The following is a 27,124-nucleotide window of genomic DNA, read 5'->3' as shown; positions in this document are numbered from 1 at the left end:
TGTGTCACTCAAATATATAAATCATTATCGAACTAGATTAGGCAAAAAGTGTACAATTACAGCATTATTCCCCCCATCTTGCCTGGGAAACTACAAGTACCAGAATGCAATTCAGCAAACGGCAATATAGTGTAATACGTTCAAGGACTGACATTAGCAGGTTTTTAAAAGAAAATAATGAATATGCCGTGTGTTTTCTTAGTGTGCTATGAGATATTTAAATCCAAGAAAACACGCAGCATCCGGAACTGTGGACTGGTTCCCATCCATGCAGCAACTGGGACAAACCCTGCTTAGCTTCAGAGCAAGAAAGATGCCTGCACCCTCAGGCCTTGTTGCTCTTAGTGGTCGTTTAACATATGCTCATTTATTAGGCAACAATGCCTGAGGGTGCCAGCCACTACCTTGCTTTGAAGCTAAGCAGGGTTAGACTTGGTTACTGCCTAGATGGGAGTCCTAGATGCCTATTGCTTCACTGCCAGTGATGTTTTACCCCCCAACATAACTTTACCTGTCAAAATATCTTTTTTATATAACAGTGGGTACGGAACTACAGATAAACTCAGCTATCTGTAGTCTTTGCATGGATGAACTACAGACAGCCGCGGTTATCTGTAGTTTTCAATAGCTGCGAACATCAGAAACATGTCTGAAAAAATGCTTTCTTGCCCCCCAGGCCCTCATCAAGTGCCCAATCACCTGTGCCAGTTCCCCCCAAATCCCAGATGGCCTCTTCACCTCCCCTGCCCTCTCCTGTCACAACACACGCTGTTTCTGTGACAGCTTGCTTTGAGATTTGAGATGTCGGCTATTCGTGGATATAGCAGAGGTTATAGAAAATCTTTGTGTTGCAAACTTAGTCCTGAGACCCCCTCCAATTCCCAAATTTCAGTTGTGCGCTCTAGTCACCCCCCCACCACACCCCACCTCTAGACTAAAGGCATTTGCATGTATTTTGACCGGCAAATGGCTTTTTTTCCTGCATTTAATTTTCCTACAACCTCGGCTACAACCTCCGTTAGCTCTCGCATTGAGTAAAAACAAAGAAGTTTCATTTCTAAAAATTCCTTTTTGGCAATTTACCAGAGAAATAGCAATCTATTTTTGAGAAGGGAGCACCCGCTTCACTGTCAAATATTTTAAAAAACGACTGCACAGAATAACCCCAAACCATGAAAAGGCCTCTTTTAAATGTTTCGTGCCCACGTTAATTAGGACCTGGTCCAAATCCATCCAGCGATCTGGGCTGTGCGATCTGGAAACAATGTACCTTGTTTGTCTATGGGAAAATGAATGGGAAGTAGGCCGCAACTTTGGAACTTCCTTTTATTTGCCATCTTAATAACCTTTGTATGTGTTAACAAATATTTACAAAACTCTGCAGTCTGGGTGGAGGCGCATATCCCCAAACAACTTCAAGATTTCAGCCAAATCCGTTACTCAAATCAAAAGTTATTAACAATGGAATTTTCCGAGGTTCACATGAATATTCAGCTAGCTTAAGGTAGGGCAGAGGACGTTCCTGATAGTCTTAGCATGCCGTGCACATGTGTGAACTTCATCTGACATGGCCGCTAGCACCGAAGAGCGAGCTCAAAGAGTTCCCATGAGGAGGAGTTTTGGGCGGGGGAAGGCAGGAATGGGTGTGAATAACCATAGGGATTAGCAAGGCCATGGGCAGGGAGTGGGTGAGCTCATAGCCAAACAACTTTGTGCCCCTCCTTAAATGTCATTTGTCTGTGCCCCTCGTCATATGCCCTTCCTCCCTATGTATACACAAATCAATATTTGAATGCAATAGTTTGGGCTTTATAGGCATCACAAGCGACACCTAATAGCCCAAACTTAAAAGAAGAGCTGCAGGGATAGGTGCTGCCAGCTGTGAGACACTAACAGGAGTGCTCCCCCCGCTCAGGCTCAGGCTTATGCTTCTTTACTCAGGTCTACTTTTTTTGCTGCTGATGCTGTCTGGTACTTGCCACTAGGCCCGTCATTGCTGGTCCTTGGTCTGCTTATCCCTCGTCGACGGTGAGTAACCTGCTCTCTTCTTGGGGGCTTGGTAGTCCCGGCGACGTTTAGCCACTTGCGAAGCTCGTCTGTATCCCTGGGATGGGTATGCTGGCCTACTGAAGGATCTGTCCCTCGATGCCGAGAATCTGGAATTTCCCGATGCTCCCCTGAAGGGACGAAAAGACCAGAAACTCCGACCACTCTGGAGGACCCCCAAGGAACACGCCGTGTCCGAGTCCTCTTTCATACCCTTCAGGGCTTTGTCCACCTTCTCGCCGAAGAGGAGGTCTCCTTCAAAAGGCATATCGAGTACCTTGTACTGCACCTCCGGTCGAAAGTTGGTGCATTTTAGCCATGCCTGCCGTCGGAGAACCACACCGTTATTCACCAGCTTAAACCCCGACTCCGTGAGGTCCACTGCGATGTTTACGGCATGATTGGAAGCCTCTTCACCTTCCCTGACCAGCAACATAGCCCCTTTGCGATGTTCATCCGGAAGGTGTTCCAGTATAGGAGCCAGCCGGTGCCACATCTCCCTGTCGTACCTGGCAACTATGGCTAGAGAATTGGCCGCTTTCACTGTGGTAGCACCTACCGACAGCACTTTTTTGCCAAAAGCATCCTGTCGTCTGGCCTCACTTTCCGGGGGGTCGTGCACTTGTGCTGGGTCCTCACCTTCCTCGCCGCCGCCGATACCACTGAGTCAGGAGTTGGTTGGGAGGAAAGGCATTTGGGAGTAGAGTCTGGGGCCTTATATTTTTTCTCTAGACGACCCTTTATCGCTGGTTCCGAGAAAGGGTGGCGCATGGTTTGCAATCCTTCCTTCCACACATGATCCAGGATAGGTACTGAAAACACTGACCTTCTCCTTTTCCCCATGTGGTCGAAAAGAAAATAGTCCTTTTTCTCTTCTTCCTGGGCCAGCCCGAATTCTGTACAAGCCCTGGCCATCATGGTGTGAAATGACCCAATATCGTCTGGGGGAGACGGCTGAGCCGGGCTCCTCGGGGTTTCCAATTCTGCTTGGGACTCCCAGGTTGGATCCCCGGAGAGGGAAAGGGAGACAACTGACGAGGCTCTGCTGTCCGAGTCGGAATCCATGAGTTCCCCTTCCTCGCGGCTTGGGACCGAGAGGCTTGCATCCGGCAGCACTGCTGCGGGGGTTGAAGGCGGTGGTCGACAAGACAGGCCCGGGTCTTCGATGACCGACCTGGCCGGTGTTGTTCTAGGTAGTCTGTCATCTAGTGTCTAGAGCAACGTTTGCATTCTGGATAAGACTTCCAATGACAAAAGTGACTGTGGATTGAGCAGAGAGGTAGAACCCGGAATGCTCTAGGAGAGAGGCCTGGTAACTTGGAATCCTAGGTCTGCAGGGCCAGCTATTCTCACATCCTCGTCTCCCGAGGACACCGACAAGGCCTCTTGCTGCAGGAGTGTCTCCGGCAAAATTGGGTCGTATACCTCTGGACGCCAGGCTTCTTGCGGGATCTCCGTCGACGAAGCGATAGTCGGCTCTGTCATCGACGTCGTCTGCGGTCCAGGAACAGTTGAGGCCAACTGCGTCAGCGGCAGAGAAGTAGTCGACGACTGCCCTACTGTCAACGACGGTGGTGGTCGTGCAGGCCTATGCGGCGTTCTCGCCTTTTCCGAACTCGACCTGCGTTTCTCTGCATCTCGACTCGAAGCAGATCTATGACGATCGCCCGAGGAGGATTTAGATTTTTCATTTTTGTCTTTCCTTGCTGAAGTGAGGATGAAGAGGCCTTCTTCGAAGAAGAGTCCTTGGAATGGCCTTCCGATGAATCTTTCTCCGCCGTTCGCGATTTCTTCACCGGGGGTTCCGACGATGTTGAGCGGCGCGGGGTCCCTGAAGATTTTGACACTGAGGCCACGCTGCGCGTGGAGCCCACCTCCGAAGGCGGGTATGCCCCCGCTCCGTCGTTCAACCATGCCACAAGTCTTCGCCTCTGATCTTTAAGAGTCTTCTGGGAGAAGCCCTTACATATGTGGCACTTGTCTGCCGAATTATGAGGGTGTAGACAGTATATGCAGTCCATATGTGCGTCCCCCTCGTACACCTTCTTCAACCCGCACGTAGCGCATGGGCGGAACATCACTTTTCCCGACATCAGGAGAAAAACTGCAACAGCACAACCTAAACCAAATAGTAGACTACACGAGGTGCTCCCACTACTTTGGAGACGGTTGAAATCTGAAGGGAGCCGCGGGGGCGGGGCATTTATACTGCTACGTCCTAGAGGGGCGTGAGTGCGCGGCCCAAAACGACGTAGATAGGACACGAAAGTGTCAAACGTTTTCCTATGGAAAACGGCTTTATAAGCTCACCGAGGGTTCCCAGTCTGTCGACGGGGAATATTCTAAGCATGTGAATACATGAAAGATCCAATGCTGGAAAATATTCAGCTAGCTTAAGGTAGGGCAGAGGACGTTCCTGATAGTCTTAGCATGCCGTGCACATGTGTGAACTTCATCTGACATGCCCGCTAGCACCGAAGAGCGAGCTCAAAGAGTTCCCATGAGGAAGAGTTTTGGGCGGGGGAAGGCAGGAATGGGTGGGAATAACAATAGGGATTAGCAAGGCCATGGGCAGGGAGTGGGTGAGCTCATAGCCAAACAACTTTGTGTCCCTCCTTAAATGTCATTTGTCTGTGCCCCTCGTCATATGCCCTTCCTCCCTATGTATACACAAATCAGTATTTGAATGCAATAGTTTGGCTTTATAGGCATCACAAGCGACACCTAATTGCCCAAACTAAAAAGAAGAGCTGCAGGGATAGGTGCTGCCAGCTGTGAGACACTAACAGGAGTGCTCCCTCCGCTTAGGCTCAGGCTTATGCTTCTTTACTGAGGTCTACTTTTTTTTGCTGCTGATGCTGTCTGGTACTTGCCACTAATTCCTACATCATGGAGAAGAGGCCGTGGGCATTGGGGTTCTGTGCATATGTCTCCACTGGATGGGCTAATGGGTGGCAGATTATGCACATTTTCGATTGTTTTCACTTTCTTGTTTAGGACGTTCTCTATGAAAATTCTCGATACAACCTGCATTTAATTAAACTGAGTTTTAGTCCTTCGGACATTAAGAAATTTGTATTGGAGAGAATTGGAGTGGGTTCTGGAGCTGCTCAATCTGGACCTTAACTCCCTACTGCGAAACGAATGGCACTGAAATCTCACCTTCATTACTTAACAGAATACTTCGGATTGCATGCTTACTAGAAAAACGGGTAGAGCAGAGTCCTTAGAGCATAAGGCAGGCAGGGAGGTAACCTCCAGTTGTGTGGACATTGTTTCACCTCCTACCACAGCTTTATAAAACCTAGTCAATGATGCAAAGTACCGGAGGAAGCGTGGCTGACCACCTCATGGACGTATCTGTGAGGGGCTTGTGTTGGGCCCCGGCAATCAGGCAGTAATCCTGATATTGCCAGGCCATCTAGCATAATCCCAGGGGTTGGGGGGACTTTCACCCGGATGTCACTGTGAGTTTTGAGGGATTGCCCTCCACACCTCCCCCCCTGTGAGAACCAGCTTGAAAGGGGTAAAGATCCCCGGAGGCACTGACAATCCGTAACAGCGGCCGCATTGAGGCAATGCCAGAGCGGTAAATGGGACCTCCGCAAGGAGAGCTCTGGGTGTGGGGCGTGCATTGGTTGCCGGAATAGAGGTCAATTATGTTCGGCTGAGTTGGTGGGTCGATTGGCTGCAGCTGACGGTGGTGCGACCCCCCCCCTGATGGGTTAACCGGCAGCGAGGCGTCCCATGGGGGTCCTCTTCGTGACCACAGTGAAGTGGTGCGGAGTGCTCCTAAGGCAGTGGATTCCGTGAGTGAAGGGGGCGGTGGGCCCCCCACCCCCACTAACCATTGAGAGCCAGAGGAAGAACGTGGAGGCCAGGTGCAGGAGGAGCCCTGCATAGGTCGGTAACGGACCAAAGAATGAAAGAGGGGAGCCCTCCCGGGCAGAGGAGGAGACTGAGCGGCTCCCTGAGAAGGGATGGCGGGGGGACTGCTCAACACCCAGCGAGGATTGTGGAGTGGTGCCAGCCTCTACGGTTCCCTCGGTGCCAGTGAAGCGAGAAGTCAGGAGGATGCCCAATGGGTGGACCACTGTGGGGGGTTGTTGATGCAGCTGACAAGAGGCTGCAGTGGTTGGTCCAGGGGAAAAGTATTTTGAGGCAATACTCTGTTGAAATTCTAACACTGCCTTGATGTGTAAATATAGTTTACTAACATGAGTCAGAGTGGTGGAGAAAGGCGGCTGGCATCAGCGGTTGCTGTCTGTCAACCCACTCACCCCAACTATCATCCACCAAACGTTCGATGCATACGCAGATCTTGCAAACCCAAGTACACTCCTCCCTCTTTTCCATTAAATACAACTTTGAAGAAAACTATTCTTTAATGTAGTACATAATCTTTATACCTCATTGGCAGACCTCTCAATACAGACCTTGTTCTTCCTCTGGTTTGAGATCCCCATTCTGTTTCATCATTGTTTAGTACATCCCCAGTTGACATGTTTATTTCACGTCTAACCATATTTGACCCATGGCCCAACCCTCAACACAAATGCAGATTCATACTTAGCAAACCCAAGAAATGCATATTACATTCAGGCGAGGCACAAGGCTAAGAAAAAGTGTTCACCATTATACATTGAACAGAGAATAGTGTTTTCATCCATGAGTCCGACGGGCGGCAGGTGAGCTTGGTATTAGAACACTGCACTAATCTTAGTGTAAATATACCTAGGACTGCTCTTCAGGCTTTCTGGGCTGAGCACCAAGAGTTCTGATAAAGAGTAAACCGTAAACAAAGAGTGAGATAGCAATATGAAAGAACAACAAAATTACGAAAAGACTACAGACTTCCTGTGCAGCCGTTTGCTATCAGGCAGCTTTTTAAAGTGGGTGAAAGGTGCATTGGCCTTGTTCATGGCATAATCTTTTGGCAGGAAAGATGTTAGGCACTGATATTGAACTTGTTTACTCAACTTCAAGATGCTGCCCAACTTCAAACTGCTGCCCAACTTTGAACTCTAGTAGGCGTTAACGGTAAGAGCTCACAGAATATAAATAGGGCTGCATTTGAGTCCTGCAAAAGGAGATTTTGCTGTGGGCAGACTGGGAGCTGGCAAGAATACAGAGGCAGACAGCTGGAGGTGGAGCAGCACTGGAGCTCCCTCTCCAAAGTAAGGAATCAAACAAGATATTTCAAATTAAAAATACAAGTTACAAATTGAAAGATTGTGTTGGGACTTCATTCATGCCTAACCCCAAAAAAAGGCAGATTCATAGATCACAAGCATACGATTTCAGGTCTTGCATTCAAGTCCCTCTTTTTCCCCGGATGGATTTTAAAGATACTAAATAGAATGTGTGGCTTTACTGAGACATTTTGAGTCCACAGAGGACTCTGTCTACAGACTTTTGAGCTGAACATTTGATTTTGATTGAGCTGTATAGGGAATATTACTTTTTCCCCCAAGGCAAGAGCTCACAGCCTGTGCATGCTGACACCATAGTCAATCCCAATTGATATTAACTGTATTTGGAGCATTTTTCCAAATACAGCGACCGCAAACATAAATATGTTTTTAAAGCTGCGGTTTTATTTCTAAGTTTTCCGGGCTTCTCCAGCCCGGAAAACATAGAAAAAAAACCCAGCTAGTGCTTATTTTTTTAAAAAAATAAATAGCACTTACCGAGATTCAGCTGCAGCTTTCCTGCTCTGGTCTCCGGTCCCCATCCTCCGCGTACAGCACTAATGAAGGGAAAGCCACCCAGCTGTAGCTTTTGTTTACTACAGCTGGCTGGCTTTTCCTTCATTAGTGCCGCAAAAGCAAAAGCCAGCACAGGAGGGCATCCATTTCACAAAATGGATGTGCCCATGTGCTTGCTTTTGCGAATTTTGAGCTTGAATAGCTCAAAATTTTACATAGGAAGTTTTAAAAAAGAGAATGCTAGTATTTTTTTTATGTTGCCTATCTATTTTTTAAATAACATTTTTTACTAGACCATGCCTTTAATTCATGAGAGCGTAAGAAGCATTCATTGAGTATTCATTACTGAGAGTCTTGTCAGAAGCATTTGAACATGAACTTTAAGAATGGGTCATCTAAGAAAATATATTGTGTATTGATGTGTTATATATGGTTAATGCCTTAATGCACTTATGGAGGGTTACTGGACGGTATGAAGAGTGAACTTGAATTAAAAAAATTGACCTTAACAAACCTCTCCTGAGCAGATGAAAGATTAGCCACCTACTGCAGGGATTGTTGTCTTCCCTCTTTACTGATGCACCACAATGTATGCTTTTCCCCATCTCCATTCCTACAACAACCCCTGCTTGGAGGGTGGGGGCCTCTTAGACACTCCCCTAAAAGTGGAGGGCCTCTGGAGCTAAGGGTAATAAGAATCACGTCACTTTTGGCGACCACGGCAGGACATATCTCATCCTCTCCGAGACCTTAAAAATATTCTCCCTATGGAGCTACTGAAAAAGGGTTCCGGGGGTTGCTACAGGCCTGGCGTTACAAATAACAATATACACTTTAGTGAAGAGCAGGATGAAGAATAAATAGCTTAAAGCACTCTAGTGAAGAGCAGAGTGTCCTTTCAAGGAAATACTGTTAACAGATATCTAGATAACATGTATTAGAATGGCTAACTCACAGCAGCCAGGCCAATAATAGCAGGGGAGAAGGAACACTTCCATATCAGACCCTCAAAGCTTCAATTACAGAACTTGCCTCCATTCTGGAAGAGATATTGAACTACCAGGGAGCAGAGGCAGCAATTAGTTTAGGGCTGGCAATAGCTGGGGGAAATTATACCATGATAGGAGTACTCATTGCCCTCATAAAAGGAGAGTCAATGAAACTAGAAGTCTTCAGACATCTAGCAGCATTGCCCAGTGACCAGGAAAGGAAACTCCAGTTTGGTCCCATTGTAACAGTTACTTACAGATCCCTATGCAGGGATCACCTGGATATATCAGGGAAGGGCAAAGGAAAGAATCAGGTGAGAGTAAGCATTCTAAAAGAGCACCACCTATTAGTACCAATGGTATGAGACAGGAACCAGGCAGTAAGGGAAGGATAAGGGTTCAAGTATGCCCCCGCTAAAGAGAGACCTTTTGTAGCAAAACTATATTTGTAGAAAGAGATAGTACCAGTCCCAGCCAAGATGTTGGTTGGGATAGGAGACCCTATGTGAAAAGAGGACCCATCAGTTAATGGATAGGGCACAGCTTAGGCAGGACAAAGAAACCAAGATGAAGACTATCCTTCTCCTTTGCAGGAAGAGGAGAAATGGGGCCTGGCTGTCATGACCACTGCGAGGGGGCACAAGTTGTGCCACAAGAAGGCTCCCACGAGAACCCTGAGGGCTTTAAAACCACTGCAAAAGGGCTCCTGGAGCCAGTCTTAGCACCTTTGGCACCAGGCTCATATGTAGGAAGGAAGGGCTGTTCAAACTAGGTCCCATTTATGTACATGGGCCTTTAAATCCAACATGGAAGCAGCCACACAGCCTAGTTCTAAGAACCAAGCCATGCGGTCTAGTGTTTTGGGTGTGGCAGGCCTGGAACTACTTTCCCTGGTACTACTTTAACTGGGATATATAAACCACACCCTGACTGCAGAACACGCTTTGTGTTATTTGAAAAGAAGGAGATAAAGACATTAACGAATTCCCACCATAAACAGAACAAAGACGTACAATTAACAAACCTACCTGCCTACCAGCAGATTCAGGGTCACGGCAGGCCTGGGCCCAAGGAAGGCGTACTGCACCAGTGAAGCAACTCGGGCAGCTCGCCAACAAACGTCAAGCGCCCCTGGACAAGAAACGCAGGACGGATAGCTCACCCTATAAATAACTAAGATTCATTATTCAGCACTGGGCAACTACGCATCCAGGGTTCCAGATCTCAGAGCCTTCCAGACACCCCCGGGGATATCAGGTGAGTGTAACACTGGCACCCAATGGAGAGCAGAAACCCGGCAGGAGAAGAAAGGAGAAAGGAAGCAAAATACAGCTCTGACAGTGGACAATGGCAAAAGCTCTAAACCAGACTCAAAGTATAATACCAGTGACTAAAGATCCAAGGGATTGGCTAGTGGTACAACTGGACTCTGACATGCAATTCTCCATAGTTAAAAAAGGAAGCAAGAATCTGTTACATCACATTTCCACTACTCAAAAAGTAGAGGTTATTACTCCCACAGGAGAAGCGGATGAGGACAATAATGGGTATATAGTTACAATCCAACTTGAGGAGGAACAGCCATAGGATATAGATAGGGTTTCCTGTTTTAGGGGATTATTTGTTTTTTTTTTTACTTCCGGGGGTGTTTTTCCAGTGTTTTCAAAAAAATTCAGAATCTGTGTTTTTCAGTGTTTTCTCGCGTGCCCACATCGAAAAATCGCAGATAACATTTTTTCAGTGTAAACACACAACTATTCTTTCATTGTGTGCATAATGGTTAGATCCACGTGTAAACTTCCAGGAAGATAACACCTTGCCACTAGGGTTGTCACCTATCCCAGTGTGATTTGGATAGTTCAGGATTATGCACTTCTGTCTGGGCTAGCGGGATTTGGATAAAGCAATAGATGAGGTCCATAGAGACACCTACCATCAGCTCTACCACCGAGAATTGGCATGCAATACACCACTGGGAAGGAGATCATCAATGGCTCGGGTAGGGTAGCTCAGGGTCAACATTTTGTTTTTGGAAGCAAGACAACTCAGAGCAACACAGGTTCAAATCCCAGTCCCGTGCTTAGAGACTGGTCTCCGGTATTAATTGCATTTTAAAAGATGAATTAATTTAATTAACTGCTGCTGTACCAAATTCAGAAGCTGAACCAGTCACTACACACTGCCAGTTGCCAGAGACAACAGTCTGAACTAGGATGCATCCGCATCTCATGGCAAGTACCTTCCTGAATGACAATACTATTGAGATTCATTACTGTTTTATGCTGCGTACCTAATGACAAATATGTTGAATAACATTATTTGATGACTATCATGATCGACAAATATGGCTCTGGCTATCTGCTTCAGGGCTGACCTCACCAAAGAAGGTGTTGAAGGTGTAATTGCCACTCACAGCTGTTCACTGAAAATGTCAATCTTGGCTAAAACACATACACCAGCTTTCTGCATGAAATGCAAAGTGAATGCAAAGGACCAACAGCATTACGATGTGTGTGCTCTGCGATACCCTGCATGCAATTTTACACATTCACAAACTGGAGTGGAGAAGGAAGGATAAAAATGAGGGAATCTCACTTTTGCTCTTTCATTTTCCCAGGCTGTCTCGGGAAAAAAGTAAATGCTGCGGCCACAAATATCCTGTGCAGGGGTCATTTGCTAATGTATTACTATGGCATGCACCTGGTTTTGACCAGCTGCAAAACCGAGGTGGGTTCAATAGGAAGCCATGTGTTGTATGCCTGCATTAAAACCTCATATAGGTGTACAACAAAGCGCTTCCCCATTTAAAATGTGTCTAGTAAGGCTTTTGGTCCATGGCAAGTATTACTGTGCATAGTAAAGCAGCTGAGCCTCCTCCCACGGTTCAATTGATCTTTCTTTTGTTACAGTATATCAGAGCGAGCTATAAAGGTAATGTATTGATCACAGTGTTTGGTGTCCGCATGTCAGCGAGGTTATATTTTCCACTGTGTGCTTCATTTCCATTGTGCACTGGAGGACCCTTGTATCATCCATTAAAAGCACACATTGCACCACTCTCTGAATGGAAGGGTCCCAGCACCATACTGTTCTCAGTGATTTGAGTAAGGTGTTAGTGATACGGACTGACCGTCCCCCCTATTCCACCTCAGCACTAACAATCTGGAAACCCCGTTTTTATATGCAATGCGCCCACAAACTGGATTAGCTGAAACCTTGAAGTAATTAGTTTCTGCCGCATTCCCGCGTAGACAGCTTTATTTGCAAAGCAATAAAACAAGGAGGGCTATATTTTACTACTGCCAGTACCATCTGCTTCATGTAAAAATGCTGTGATTTTCTTTACTAAGACAAGCTTACTATCCGTCTGATTCCGGGGAAAAAGACAATATTTTTCAATAATTTAGAACTGTTACACTTTAGGGATTTAGGTCAAATGCTTCTGATGATTCTGGAAAATAATCACACAATGTAAAATAGCAATTGTTTTCATTGTTGCATGAAAACAGTGGTAAAGAGACACTACAAAAGACAACATGCAATGTACATTATATCTTTGGAAATTAGATATGTTATACAATTACACAAAGGGGCAGGTTGCTGCTTAATAAGGTCAATTACACGTATGGCCTTCCTTGGTGGTGATGTATATTTAAGGATTCCGACGTTGTCGACTCCCAGCGTAAACTGCTCAGCACGGTATAGTCTGGACATCACGCATGTTTATACATATATTTAGCTTTCTTTTAACTTGCCAGCAAAGAAAGCTAAATATTGCCATCTAGTGGCCGATAAAAAATATCACTGGGTCCTGAATTCACATAGGCAGCAACAGAGCCCATTAACAAGGGCTTGGAGGATAGCTCACCTGGTCTTTCAAGCAAACCAATGCAGAGCAGCATGGACATTATATTCTGGACATCACGCATGTTTATATATATTTAGCTTTCTTTTAACTTGCTAGCAAAGAAAGCTAAATATTGCCATCTAGTGACCGATAAAAAATATCACTGGGTCCTGAATTCACATAGGCAGCAACAGAGCCCATTAACAAGGGCTTGGAGGATAGCTCACCTGCAATGCATTGGTCTTTCAAGCAAACCAATGCAGAGCAGCATGGTATCGAATCCCGCTCGCTCGCACAGGGATGAAATTAATTATCAGGGGTTTATCAGAGTCAAAAGCACAACAGCAGCTAGAAACCGTAAAATTCAGTAATCATGAAAAATCGGAATCCCTAGATATAGAGGTACTATTTTGGTCTAATTTGCAGATACCACAAGATGGCCTTTAAGCAGAACATGATTGCCCCAGGGTATATGTTAGGGAAAGCCCAAGGGGTAGGGGAGGACGTGATTAAACCAGCTGTTTTAGATGAAGGTGAGGAACATGCAGTGAACCCCTATACAGACGCATGGGCTGCTTTAGGTGCAGCACAGTTATACAAAAAACACTTCTGACAGGACATAGACTGTCTGTAAAGACTGGATGGCATATCTGTACTTCTGCCCACTATATAGTTGGGGTTAGCGGCACAGACCACCCCAGCCAAGGTTCTCTAATGGTAGCTATGGACGAGCAACCAAGGCTAAGACTCAGTAGGTGCTGCACACTGGTCCTTAGGTACAGTGAATTCCCAAGCTCCCGGCAATGGAATGTCCACACACTATGTTAGGAGATAACGCAGTCCTTTTAATTAAAGGATAAAAGTCAGGTAGATATATACAAATAAATAAGACTTACTTTGTACTAGAAATCTAAACAGGTAACTTAATTTAAGATGAACAAGTTACTTCTTACCTTGTAATGTTCTTTCGATGGGATGTTCCTCCGACGTATTCCTTATCTTTGATAGATCATCTCCCAGCTTGCTGGCCTCGGAATTTTTTTTTCAGTAGAGGGCGCTGCGCGTCGACGTCCCTCGAGCCGATGTCCCTCGACGGCCTGCTTATCGCCGCCGACGTCACCACGCATATAAATAGACTTGCGCAGCGTCCATTGCCCAGTTCCGTTTTGACGTTAAGAGTTGTTTTACATGAATTGGTTATTGACCTTGAAGGAGCGTAAGCTGCAACCACAAGGGAAGTATTACTGCGATGATGGATGGGAGGGGCGATAATGAATACGTTGGAGGAACATCCCATCGTAAGAACGTTACAAGGTAAGAAGTAACTTGTTCTTCAAAGGGATTGTGTCCTCCGAAGTATTCCTTATCTTTCATAGACTCCCAAAGCAGTGGCGTGCAATTGGAGGTGGGAGTAAAACGCCATGTTTCCTTTTAGGAATGAACCGAATGTAATACGGCTTTGCCAAACCTAGTCTCTTGACCAGAGGAGGAATCCAGGTTGTACAATCTTGCGAAGGTATGTACGGACGACCATGTGGCAGCCACACATATGTCTCGAACCGGAACCCCTCTTTGGAGGGCCGAGGAGGCTGCGATACCCCTGGTTGAATGAGCCCTAAGATTTTGAGGAGGCTCTTTACCTGCCAGTTTGTAACATTCCAGGATGACCAAAATAATCCATCTGGAAATGGTTTGTTTTGTTATCGGTAGTCCCAACTTGTGCCCTGAGTAACCCACGAACAGTTGGTCTGCTTGCCTAATCCTAACAAGTCTGCTGATGTAAAAGCTTAAAGCCCACCTTGGGTCCAGCCTATGTAGCCTTTCTTCCTCTTTCCCCGGATGGGGAGGCGGATAGAATGAAGGTAAAGTAATTTTCTGAGTGATGTGGAATTCAGAAACCACCTTTGGGAGGAAATTAGGCTTCACCTGTAGGACAACCTTGTCTTTATAAAAAATTGTATGAGGGGGTTTACAAGATATAGCTTGTAGCTCGCTCACCCTTCTAGCAGATGTTAAAGCCACTAATAAGACCGTTTTAAGGGTGAGAAATCTTAGCGAACAAGAGTGGAGTGGTTCGAAAGGAGTACCCATCAGGAAATTTAAGACTAAATTTAAGTCCCCTAAAGGAACCTGGAAAGGTTTTGGAGGGTAGACATTAGTTAAACCCTTTAGAAATTGTATTACTAAGGGTAATTTGAAATATGAAGGCTCCTCCGCAGTGCGCTTGAAGATCGATAGCGCTGCGAGATAGCCCTTGATAGTGCCAACTTGAAGGCCTGAATTTGTCAAGTAGAGTAGAAAGGATAACACTGTTGGTGTACCACATGAAAAGGGGTCGATATTCTCTTCTCCACACCAGCTGCAAAATTTGTTCCAACGGCTGCCGTATAAAGACTTTGTTGCTGGCCTTCTGGCCGAAAGCAACACTTCCATGACGTCATCATGAGGCCTAGCAACCTCAAAAAGTCGAAGGCTGGGAGACGTTGGGCATTTTGAAACATGGTGACCATCTGCAGAATATCTTGAGCCCTCACCTCTGGTGGCGAGGCTTTTCCCAGGGAAGTGTCCAGGACCACTCCAATGAACTGGTGTCTCTGTGATGGTATCATCTGTGACTTCTTTAAATTGAGGGAGAAGCCCAGTTTGTGAAGGAAGTGGCAGACATAATCTAGCTGGGTCTGAGCTTGTTCCAAAGATACAGCTCTGATCAGCCAATCGTCCAGGTAGGGGTAGACGTGGATCCCTTCCCACCTTAGACTTGCAGCCACTACCGACATTAGTTTGGAGAAGACCCTCGGGCGGAGGTCAGCCCAAATGGCAGAACTCGAAATTGATAATGAGAGCCGCCAATTGCGAACCTCAGGTATTGCCTGTGTTTGAGATGGACTGGCACATGGAAATAAGTATCCTGGAGGTCCAGAGATACCAGCCAGTCCTGGAGCTGGAGGGCCTGAAGGATCTTAGAGAGAGTTACCATCTTGAACTTGTCCTTCCTGAGGAACTTGTTCAATTCTCGTAAGTCCAAGATAGGTCTCAGTCCTCCGTCTTTCTTCGGTATGAGAAAGTAGGGGGGAGTACCAGCCCTCGTTTCTCTCTGCTACAGGTACCGGTTCTATGGCACCTTCCTCTAGCAGGTCTACAATTTCCTGCAAGAGGAGTGGATCTGGAACTTTCAGAGAGCTGTTCCCCGGTGGATGACTCTGAGGGATGCGTAGAAAGGGCAGGTAGTAACCTTGGGCAACTGTCTCCGAATCCCAAGCATCTGACGTAATAGCCTGCCATTCCGTCAGATGTTGAGTTAACCTGCCCCCTACTGGGGTCTTGTGAGGAGAGTCCTCAGAGTGGTTTGGAGGCGGCTGATGCAGATGTCGAGGGTAAAGAGGCACCTGCTGCGGCTTTTGTATTTTTACCCCGTCCACCTCGGGTGAATTTTTTCTGACCCCTTTGAACCAGCTGTCCTCTGCCTTTTCAGAATGCGGAATAAAAGCGAAAGGACTTACCTCTCCAAGAGGTTCCTGAGGGACAATATGGTGTCTGACAGATTGCAGCTCCTAGGGATTTTGCTGCTGCCTTTAATGTTTGTAGTTTTTCTAAACTGTCATCCGCCTTCTTACCAAACAAAGAAGAGCCGTCAAAGGGCATATTCAAGAGTCTGCTTTGCACATCTGGAGCAAAACCAGACTTTCGCAACCAAGCAAATCTCCTGGTTGTTGTACTTGCCGCCATGGCCCTGCTAATGCTGTCAGCAGAATCGATGCCAGACTGAAGGGATTCGCACATTGCGTCCTTACCATCCTTAATGATGTTGAGAAACGCTTCCCTTTGTTCTCCCTCCGGGAGGCAGTCAGTCGCTGATGAAGCACACTCCCAACGTGTGTGGCTGAATCTTGTGAGCGTATAGCATTGATATAGCATCAAGTAGCATTGATGGATTTCAACGCCATGCTATATGCGGAAAATACTTTTTGGCCATAGAGTCATATCTCTTATCATCTCTGTCCTGAGGAACACTAGGGTAAGCCGATTTACTACCTGCTGAAGTAGCTGCCTGGAGAACCAGACTCTCCGGTGTTGGGTGTTTAGATAAATATTCAGGGTCAGCAGAAGACACCCGATATTTAGCTGATAAGTTTTTATTAACCGCCGGGATTACCTCAGGTGTTTCCCAGTTTGCCAATATTCTCCTTTGTAATGCCGCATGAAATGGCACCACAGGATCCTCCTGTGGACCTTTGACCAAGATGTCTGTGAGATCGTCTTGCTGAAAAGCAGGTGAGGGTGTGGACCATCCCATAAACTCTATTATTTTTGCCATCAAGGTTCTATAAGGGGTTTCAGCATGTTCCCCTGGGTCTGGTGTGGCATATTCCACTTCTGGGGAAGTGTCCAACCCACTTGCTTCCTGTAGGGATTCATGGAGGTCTTTCAACCTACCTTCCTCAGAGGTAAATTCCTCTGGTGCAGGAGTTGCAGATCCCTGCAACTCAAAAGGTCTTTCCTGATCCGAATCCTCCCCTTCTTCATAAATAGAAGATAAGACAAATTCGTCATGATTGGCTGAGAAAACGTCGACGTCGTCGACACGGACGTTAAAGGCTTCGAAGCCATCGAAAAAGGCGTCGAGAAAGGTGGTAGAGGCCTCAATGAACTCAAGAGTAACGGGATTCTAATCAAGGTTGTCGACGACATTCTCGTGCTCGAGGCTCTGGGTATGGCCACTGGCTGTGAGGTGGCCGTGGGTTTATCCTTTCTCGGCGTCGAAGACGGCGTCAACTCGACTCACCTGCGCGTCGAAGAACCCTTCGATAACAGCGTTGACGATGCCGATCTATGTGTCGAAGGGATCTTCGACGACGGCGTCGAAGACGCAACTTTGCCTTTACTCAAGGGTTTGTGATGCTCTCGAGTGGCTTCTTTCGCCGGGTACTGCGACTTGCGGCTTTTTGATTTTTCGGGTCTTTCACCCAGAGTATCACCCTCAGCAGTCTTCGAGGGGGTAGAGGCCGCTTTCTCGAAGACGCTTAGCATCTTTTTCCTGAATTCCTCCCACTCAGCCTGAGAGCTATGTTTTGTGGGGCAGCAGACCGTTTTTGGGGAAACGGAAGAAGACGAAGACGAGGAAGGGGATCTTCGACGTCTCTTCTTTGAGTGCTTAGATCTCTAAGAGTGATGGGAACTGCTTCGAGACCTAGAACGAGAATGTCTTTTGTGATGGCGAGGAGACGAATGTCTCGACTCCGCCGAGGAAACTTTTGAAGAAGTTTTAACTGGCTTACCTCTCTCGAGCTTCCCCTTACGCTCCTTCAAGGCTTTCGCCGTCATGGACATGCAGTCCTCGCACTCCGAACAATGGTGCTCGATTCCCAGGCACCACAAACAGATCCTGTGAGGATCCGTCAATGACAGTTTCTTTCCACAGTCTCGACATTTTTTGAAGCCGGACCGTGGAGTCGTCGGTTCGGGTTAGGAACCCATCGAGTACGAGTCATTATTCAACGATATTCCGAGGCCCCACGCAGAGCGGAAACACGGAACTGAGCAACGGACGCTGCGCAAGTCTATTTATGCGCGTGGTGTCGTTGGCGCCGATACGGAGGCTGTCGAGGGACATCGGCTCGAGGGACGTCGACGCGCAGCGCCCTCTACTGAAAAAAAAATTCCGAGGCCAGCAAGCTGGGAGATGATCTATCAAAGATAAGGAATACGTCGGAGGACACAATCCCTTCGATATATATATATATATATATGTATATATACACACACACACACACACACACACACACACACACACACACACACACACACACACACACAACTATGTGTTACCACTGTTACCTTTAAATTAAATTGTAATGCACCAACTGCTGGCAGTTATTAAAAAGCATTTACATTATTTGAAAAGGGTTACATTTATAAAAAATTACTGTAAAAAGGCAGGTAATCATAAGAACATAGGAAGAATGCTTTCTTTAGTATAAAAATGCAATAATGGGTGAGGATCCCCCCACCTGGGCAACCTGTAAAGAAAGGTTAAGGTGCACTTTAAGTTGTATATTGCAGCCCTGTCCAAATATGTTCAGAAGAACAGTATCCAAGATGAATCTGGTACCCCAGAATGAATTCTGAGGATGGAAGATGCTCTTCCTCGTCACAGTACCGTAGGTGCATTGGAAGGCGAAGTGGTGGAGTTTTTTGGCTTTGCACAACGGGACCCCTCGAGGATAGGTTCCCCCCACCCCCTGGAAGAAGGAGTCACTGGGATGCCAGTGTCAAGATGAAGGGAACCAAGCAGTGTCTGAAAGGCAGCAACGCAGTGGTCTCTGATGTTGGGTTGTTACGCCGGAGGTGGATGTCCCACGAAAGTGCAACTAGCTGTGGACCACGAAAAGGCCTGGCTGAAGAAGATAAATCTCTTATTGGCTGTGTAGGACTTTCCGTGGCGACGGGTGCAGTGGCAGAATTAGGGGTCGGGTTTTGGGATTCACTGCCTTTTGGTTCATCGGTGCTGCAGCTGCAGCACAGACCTCAGGATGGCTTCAGTGATTGTGTCCAGGTCACTAGGACTGCAGACCCTCACGAAGCCTGGAGCCGCGGGACGTCCTCTTCGGATTTTGGTGACAGGAAACCCACCGGCGGACAGTTCTCTACAGACAGCAACCGTGGATCTTGTTTGGCATGGAAAAGTATATAGATGTCGTGGCAGAGATGCCCCTTGAAGCTGTGTTTGAATGGTTGGAACTTAGGCAGCTCTCTTGGTGTCGTGCAGCAGAATGCCAGGGTACCACCTTTTCCGGGCGATACTCAGCAGCTTGGCTTTGTGAGGGGTCACCAATGAGAGGCAGATGAAAGGTTGTTGTATTCTCAACATTAGTAATAATTATTAAAAGAAATGGGATTGGAAAAAGGCCTATCTTGCCCTAACCAAAAGAGGATGTGCCTGCCTATGAAACCAAAACAAATTGATCTTGTGTCTAACATTAACCTGACATTTACACTAACATACACAACAAAAAAAGGATACAGTAGAATTTCTGTTTCACTCCATTCAATTTAGGTAGCATCATAAATATATGCAATTTCTACAAAGTTTAGTTCCTCTTCCCTTGAACTATTTCAGGAAAAGGTATTTTCAAAGATTCTGTTTTACCAAAGTTCCAACAAAGGCCATGGGAATGTTTCTTTCATGGTTGTCCGTTTCGAAATATCAAAGCAAATATTCCTTCTGTCCCACAGGTTGAAAAATATTGATAGAAAGTATTTTATAGTTTTCAAGATGGCAAATCAAAACGTTCACTCTTGGCAACAAAACAAAGATGTTCATTCTGGGCTTGAAGATGGTAAAACAAAATATTCACGTTCAACAGTAAAGTAAAATTATTCAATTTGGTTTTGAGGATGACAAAGAAGAAAATGTTCAATTTCAATAGCGACTTAATATAACAAAGTTCCTTCTCAACACAACAGTAGAATTTCTGGTTTACTCCCCTGCCAGGAACTCCCTTAGTGAATTGGATAACCTGGTTTACTCTCTAGCTAGGAATAACTCCCCTCTTGGTCTTTGTTTTCCAAAAAGGTGCAAATGGAAATTCTAGATATCCTGGTTTACTCTCCTGCCAGGAATATCTTCCTATCAACTCACGTAGCTTGTACCGAATTTCCCAAACAGATATCCCTTATATGAGGGTTTGTTCCAGCTCCTGCTGTTATCATTTCTGACAAAGTCTCTTGGCTCTTTACAATGCTTGTTTCCCCCAAATGACATCCCATGTCAGGAGGATTGCACAACGTTTTCTTCTTTACTTCTCTTAACAATGTCTTTTTGCTTTTTCAGAAGGCTTGTTTCAATTTTCCCTCAGACATCTCATGTCAGGAGCTTAACAAAAATGTTTGCCCCTCCGTTTCTCTTTACAATACATTTTGGCTTATGGTAATGCTCGTTCCAAATTCTCCCTCTTAGCATCTCCTGTCAAGAAAACTGTACCACAATAAAGTCTATAAAGTCTTTATGGCAGGGCTGTTTCCAGGTTTTGCCTCAACTGACATCTCATGTCAGGAGAACTGCACCATGTTTGCCTTTTTGTTTTTTCCGTAATTCTATTTGGTCGGTATTTAAAACTTGCCCTTAGAAGCATTTGTTCCTTTTGGTGCACCCCAGGGTTACCTCTCTCTCATCAGGCCAACTCACCAGTTTCTTCTGCCGTCTGTGTCGTCTCACGTTACTGTGGTGCAGTGTTGTTGCAGAAAGGGCTTCAGCAAACTGTCAGACCCTCTTTCAGCTCATTGGTCGGCCTTACACCTCTTCGCCGATAGGGTTGCTGCTCTTCGGGTTGACAACACTTGACAGCTTTCTTGCGGCTGCCTTTGCAACACTTCCCTGGGGCTCAACGGGCTCCATCGGGTCTCCTGACACTCCGGCATGTTTGAGAGATACTATGCCACTCCGAGCACCTCTCCCCTTCAGCTGGGTTTATTCCCATGCTTCGGCTTTCCTCCGCAATTCTGCTTAACGCTACGCATACTCTGCAGCGCCACATGACTTCTTCAGTTTCTCACCTGCGGGTCATTTTCAGATTTAAATGTCCCGCTCAGTTGATTGAAAGAGTAACAACTAGAATGCACGTTCTTCTTGGCAGCACTATTGATCTTCATTAACTCTTTGCTCCTCTTCCTCGTCCCAGAATCAAAAGCTTTCTGAGAATTGGAGTCCAAAGTTTTACAATAGGTTTTTTAATGCTTGTGTTGAACATTTTTACCTGCATACCAACAATCATCAACCTCAGATGTCCAAAGAGTTTTAGAGGGACTATGCATATATGAACGAGGGGTAAAGTTCTTATTAAGATGTTCAACCAAAGTAGATTTCAAGCTCTTACAATTAAAGTGTTCTGATGCATGACATGTCATGCGCTTTCTGCGCACTCCGTCGTGGCAGGTATGGAGTAGATGGAAGCTCTGCCGCTATTGAAATGTCCCACTAGGATTGTCACACTTCCTCATTTCCCGGTCTAGTCTTTTTCCTCCTTTTTCCTGTTTTCTTTCCGGTATTTAGCCACGCCCACAGTTCTTTTCGGTGCTTTGCAACCCTTCGCTTTCCGCTCCGGGTGCTGTCGCTCTCTCATCCTCATTAGCATTTTGGCTAATATTATTCCTCTGTTGTATCCCTAGTTTCCTCCTTCAATCTTGCCATTCCGTTTGCTGTTATTTTCCCTCTGGATTTCTTTCGCTGTTCGCCTGCCGCTTGGCTTCCAGTATTGCGGTGAGGGAGGCACTGCCTTTACTTCGTCTCTCTCTCGCTGTGGTGTTTCGGGTTTGCTAGTTTTAAGCTGGCCTTTCACTTCCTAACTTTATTTCAGGAGACTTTCTTTCTTTTCTTTACAGACCGCTTACCTTAGTTTCCTCTCCCGTTCTGTGGTTCTCTCTTACCTGTTGTTTTCTGCCCCATACTTCCGCGGAGGCTTTCGGTTCTTCCGCTCAGCTACCAGGATTCATCTGTCTACGGTGGATAATCCTCCAGCTCCACGTCTCCGAGTATCATTTATCCAATTATCAGGAGTCTTCACTTTCCTGTTCTGCTTACCTGATGAACATTGCAAACTTCAGACAACAAGCTAAACATCTTCCATTCCAACCTGCCAGACTATACTCCGAGAAGTTTTTTTTAGCACTGCTTTTTTCCTCTCTACTGGCGTTCTCCGGAAGGGGGTCCCCAGTTCCCCTGTGTTCTTAGGGTGCCAGGATGGCTTCTTTCCGGGGACGACCATTTCTCTTCTCAAAGAAGAAGACCCCCAAGAAGAAGGAAAGAAGAAAGAAATCTTCCACAGAAGACTCAGGTGAGGAGGAATGGGGTTCTGAAGAGCGAGAGGGTCCTGGATTTGACAGATTTCAACGCCCAATTCCTACAAACATGGCCTCCGCAGAACAAATCCAAGAGTTACTGACTGCAGTACAAGGGCTATCTCAAGAACTCCAAGCAGTGAAAGCTGAGAATGCCACTCTCAGGCAGAGGATAGACAACCATGAGAGAATGCAGACCGAACAACCTTCTGTCAAGGAGTTACCCCCTTCTCACCTGGGCTCGATCTTTGCTGGATTTCTTGATCGATGTCTTCTTGCGGACTGATCGAGTCTTGAATAAGGCGACACAAGTCTCTTCCGACTCCAGCGTGCGTTCAAAGTTCCGGGATGCAAGGATCCAGGAATCCGGGAAATTAACAGAATGCGCAACTAGCACACGAGTCTAGGAATCAAGAAAGGAAGGAACGGGACTAGGAATGGGGTAGGCTGGGAGAAGCAAGGGAAACAATACCGCGAGCTACGGAGCACACCTCTGGTCGCTACTTCGCAATAGCATTGAGACGCGCCGAGCTGCGGGAGGCGTGGTCTATAAATAGAACACGCTACGTCTAAGGTGTAGAGCGAGGAAGGTGTTTCACAGTGGACGGCCATGTTGGAAGTATAAGGGAGTGAATCCCCATTGAAACAAGGACCAGGAAGTCCAAAAGGGGCGAGTTCTGTAGTTCATGACAGCATGCCTCCTCCGAAGGCCCGTTCCTCCGGGTTTGCCCGGGTGTATAAGGTGAAATCTTCTGAGTAGTCGAGGAGCCTTGAGATTAGAAAGTGGTTCCGAGGTTCATTTACTAGGAGGATATCCTTTCCATTCAACCAGGTATTGAAGCTGACCCCATTTATACCTGGAGTCACATATTCGGGATACTTCATATTCCAATTGGTTGTCGACCAGTAGAGGAGGAAGTCGGCAGGATTTCCGGGAGGATTGGGTGTAGGGTTTTAATAAGGATGTGTGAAATACTGGGTGAATTTTCTTCCAGGAGTCTGGTAGTCTGATCCGATATGAAATTGGATTGATAATTTCCTTGATGGGAAATGGACCATAGTACCGAGGGGCCAACTTGTTTGGCCGTAGATGTCGGGGTAGTAATTTCGAGGACAGCCAGACTTGATCACTGATTGCATAAGAAGGACCTGGTCTTCTTTTGAAATCTGCATACCTCTTAGTCTGTGTTGTAGCCCTCTCTAAGTTTTCTTTGGCCTCCTGGTGTACGTTGATCAGGATTTCTATCCAGGAGTCGACAGTAGGTACTGGTGTAGGATGAGGGAGAACACAGGGTAGAACCGATGGATGGAAACCTTCGCTACAATAAAAGGGACTGGTCTTAAGTGCTGAATGATCAGAATTGTTGTAAGCGAATTCAGCCACGGGTATCAGGAGCGACCAGTCATCCTGAACCTTGGTGGCAAAACATTGAAGATACTGCTCCAGGGTCTGATTAGCACATTCTGTAGCCCCGTTGGTTTGGGGATGATAACCAGAAGAGAGGGTGCGTTGGATTCCCAAAATGCTACAGATGTTTCCAGAATTGAGAGACGTATTGAGGTCCTCGATCAGATATGATCTTGGAAGGAAGTGCATGTAAATGGAATATGTGTTCCAGGAAGATTCCAGCAAGCTCGGACGAGGATGGCAGCTTACACAGGGGTGTAAAATGAGCCATATGAGTGAACAAGACAATGGTAACCATGATGGTCGTCTGCCCTCGGGAAGGTGGTAATTCTACAATGAAGTCTGTAGCAATGAATTCCCATGGCCTTGTTGGCAGTGTCGGTTACAGTAGAAGACCCGCCGGTCTCTTGTTATCATGTTTATTTTGACTGCAGACAGTACAAGCTTTGATGTACTGCTGTACACTGGTCTTCATTCCAGGCCACCAAAACTGTCTTTGTATAAGACGAAGGGTGTTGGTTATGCCACGATGTCCGGAGTGAAGGGTATCATGACAGAGGTATATTACTCTTTCTTGTAATTTCTGTGTAGGAATGACCAGTGCATTGTCCTTGAATAAATATCCTTCCTTAAGTCTTAGGTTCCATGGATTCTTCCTTGAAATATCTTTCCAGAGGTCAGAGGATTGGGTTTGCACTCAAATTTCTTCCAGGAGGTTGACTGCTTGAGCTACAAAGATCGCGTGGGGAAACTTCTTAGGATAGGCCTTGTCTTCAGTGGTTACATAGTCAGGACGTCGAGATAAGGCGTCAGCAATCATGTTTTGTGATCCGGGAACATGAGTGATTTGGAATTGGTACTGGGCAAAGAAGTAGGCCCAACGCGCCTGACGACTGTTCCTGCACTCCAATGACTGTAGAATTTGAAGATTCCGATGGTCCGTGCGGACCTGAACTGGATATCTAGCACCAGAAGTAGATATCGCCATTCAGTGAAGGCTTGGTGGATGGCTAACAGTTCCTTTTCCAGGACAGAATAGTGTGTCTCACTGGGAGTCAGGGTTCATGAGAGGTAAGCAATGGGGTGTTCCAGTTTATCCTCAAGTTCCTGCTTCAAGACCGCTCCTATGGCGTAGTTAGAGGAATCCGTTTCCACTAGGAATGGCCGATTTATGTTGGGTTGGGCCAAGATGGGGGCTTGCGTGAACTCTGTCTTTAAACGTTGGAATGCCTTATCTTGCGGTGTAGACCACATAAAGGGGGTGTCTTTCCTCAAGAGGGCAACGATTGGCTGAACGATCTCGGAAAAGGTAGAAATGAACTTCCGGTAGAAGTTGGCAAGCCCCATGAAGGATTGAACTTGTTTCACGGACGTGGGAGCGGGCCATGCCAGTATGGCCTTTACCTTTGAAGGGTCCATACCAATTCCTTCTGGGCCGAGGATGAATCCTAGGTAGTGAACAGAAGTAACGTGAAAAAAGCATTTTTCGGGTTTGGCTAAAAGTTTGTGTTCACAGAGTTGTTGTAATACTGCCTTTACATGTTCTTCATGCTTTAGAGGATCCTTGGAAAATGTCAATATGTCATCCAGATAGACAATGACGAAGAGGAATAACATGTCAGAAAACACCCTATGCATAAAACATTGAAAAACTGCGGGGGCATTAGCTAGTCAAAAGGGCATGACTAGATATTCGTAATGACCAAAGGGTGTTCTAAAGGCTGTTTTCCATCCGGAGATCCAACTTCGTGAATATTAAAGTGCCTCTCACAGCTTCCAGGATATCTGAGATTAGGGGCAGTGGGTACCGATCTTTGAGGGTGCATTGATTTAAGCCACGATAGTCGAGGCACTGTCTGAGTTCCTTGGTGTCCTTCTTGGGAACAAAGAACAACGAAGCACCCGCTGGAGATGTGGAGGGTCTTATGGTGCTGTTTTCAAGGTTGGTATCCAGGTATTCACGGAGGGCCTTTTTCTCTGGTTCGGAAAAGATGAACATTCTGCCGAAAGGAATCACTGCTGAGGGATCTGTATCTATGGCACAGTCTTCAGGTCTGTGAGGGGGTAAGGCCTGGACTATGGCAGTTGAAAATACATCAGCAAATCCCTGATAGGCCTCTGGGACTTGTATGATGTTGGAAACCATCAGTGGTGTTTTCTGGTCTCTTAGTGGTTCTTTAGGGGGTGTCGAGGAGGGATCCAGGAATAGACAGTGAGACATACAAAACTCTGAGCCAAGGAATAGTGATCCTGCTGTCCAATTGATATACGGATTGTGCTTCTGTAACCAGGGCATACCCAATACCATGGGGTAATGAGCGGACTTAATGATGTCGAATGTAATCCGCTCTTGGTGATGGTTTATGGAAAGTTGGATTTGTCTGCAGGCTTATGGGTCCTGAAGTGAGGGGTCTTCCGTCGATTGCTTCCACCGGCTGCATGATGCTTCGTGTCTCGTATGGAATATGATGACTAACAACCCAGTCTTGATCAATGAAAATTCCCATAGCTCCGCAGTCTACCAAGGCCAGAATGGGATGGGTCTTATTCTTGGAGGGTGACAGGAAGGTCTGTAGTATCACCAAATTGTTTTGTCCAGGAGAGTTCAAGGATGGAATTCATATGGAGCAAACATCACTCTCCCAAAGCTCTGCTCCATGTAGGATCGGAAGCTGGCGTTTCCCGAACGCCGAGGAGGAGCTAGAGGACACTCCCTAACCAAGTGTTAGTCTGAGGCACAATACATGCACAACCCCGTATGAATCCTTCTCATTCTTTCTTGTGGAGATATAGGTCCACGGAAGGCTCCTATCTGCATGGGTTCTGGTTCAGAGACTGAGCCTGGGTTTGTGTCCGTCTTGGTAGTACTCTCAAAGGACAGCTTCGGAGGATTACCCCTGGATTTCTTCTTCTCTGCCTTCCTTTCCTCGATATGGAAATCTATTTGCATGGCAAGGTCCATTAGTGCCTGGAATGAGTTTGGGCGAGCCACTCTGGCCAACTCATCCTTAATCTCCTCGTTCAGTCCTCTCATGAAAAGGGTAAAACTTGCCTCAGGGGACCAATCAGCTTCCTTGACTAATTGCTGGAATAGGGTAACATAGGTGAGCATATCCTGGGATCCTTGCTGAAAGTCTAACAGGCGTTCCTGGGCACTATACACCTGCTCTGGACAGTCAAACATGGTTTTAAGGGCTTGTATGGGGCCATCATAGTCATCTAGAAGAGCATCGCCGGAATTAACGAGGGGTGTAGCCCAGGTTAAGGCGTTTCCTGAAAGGTGGGAAATTAT

General features: G+C 46.4%; 1 protein-coding gene across 1 annotated transcript in view; it reads right to left on the bottom strand.

Annotated features, from left to right (window-relative positions):
• The window catches only part of LOC138492837 (SRRM2 protein homolog rsr-2-like), a 39,677-nt gene extending 17,471 nt beyond the window's left edge, over window positions 1-22,206 (bottom strand). Inside the window, exons 1-2 of the mRNA XM_069620179.1 lie at window positions 22,168-22,206; window positions 21,144-21,281 (exon numbers count right to left, since the gene is read on the bottom strand). Coding sequence (XP_069476280.1) covers window positions 21,144-21,281; window positions 22,168-22,206 — 177 coding nt within the window. The remainder of the gene's footprint in view (window positions 1-21,143; window positions 21,282-22,167) is intronic.
• Window positions 22,207-27,124: the final 4,918 nt, after the last annotated feature.

Source organism: Ambystoma mexicanum, chromosome 10 (assembly GCF_040938575.1).
Source record: "Ambystoma mexicanum isolate Mex_15411 chromosome 10, UKY_AmexF1_1, whole genome shotgun sequence".
NCBI classification, from domain to species: domain Eukaryota; kingdom Metazoa; phylum Chordata; class Amphibia; order Caudata; family Ambystomatidae; genus Ambystoma; species Ambystoma mexicanum.
The sequence above is the reverse complement of the archived record's forward strand: the minus strand, read 5'-3'. Positions and strand labels throughout refer to the sequence as shown.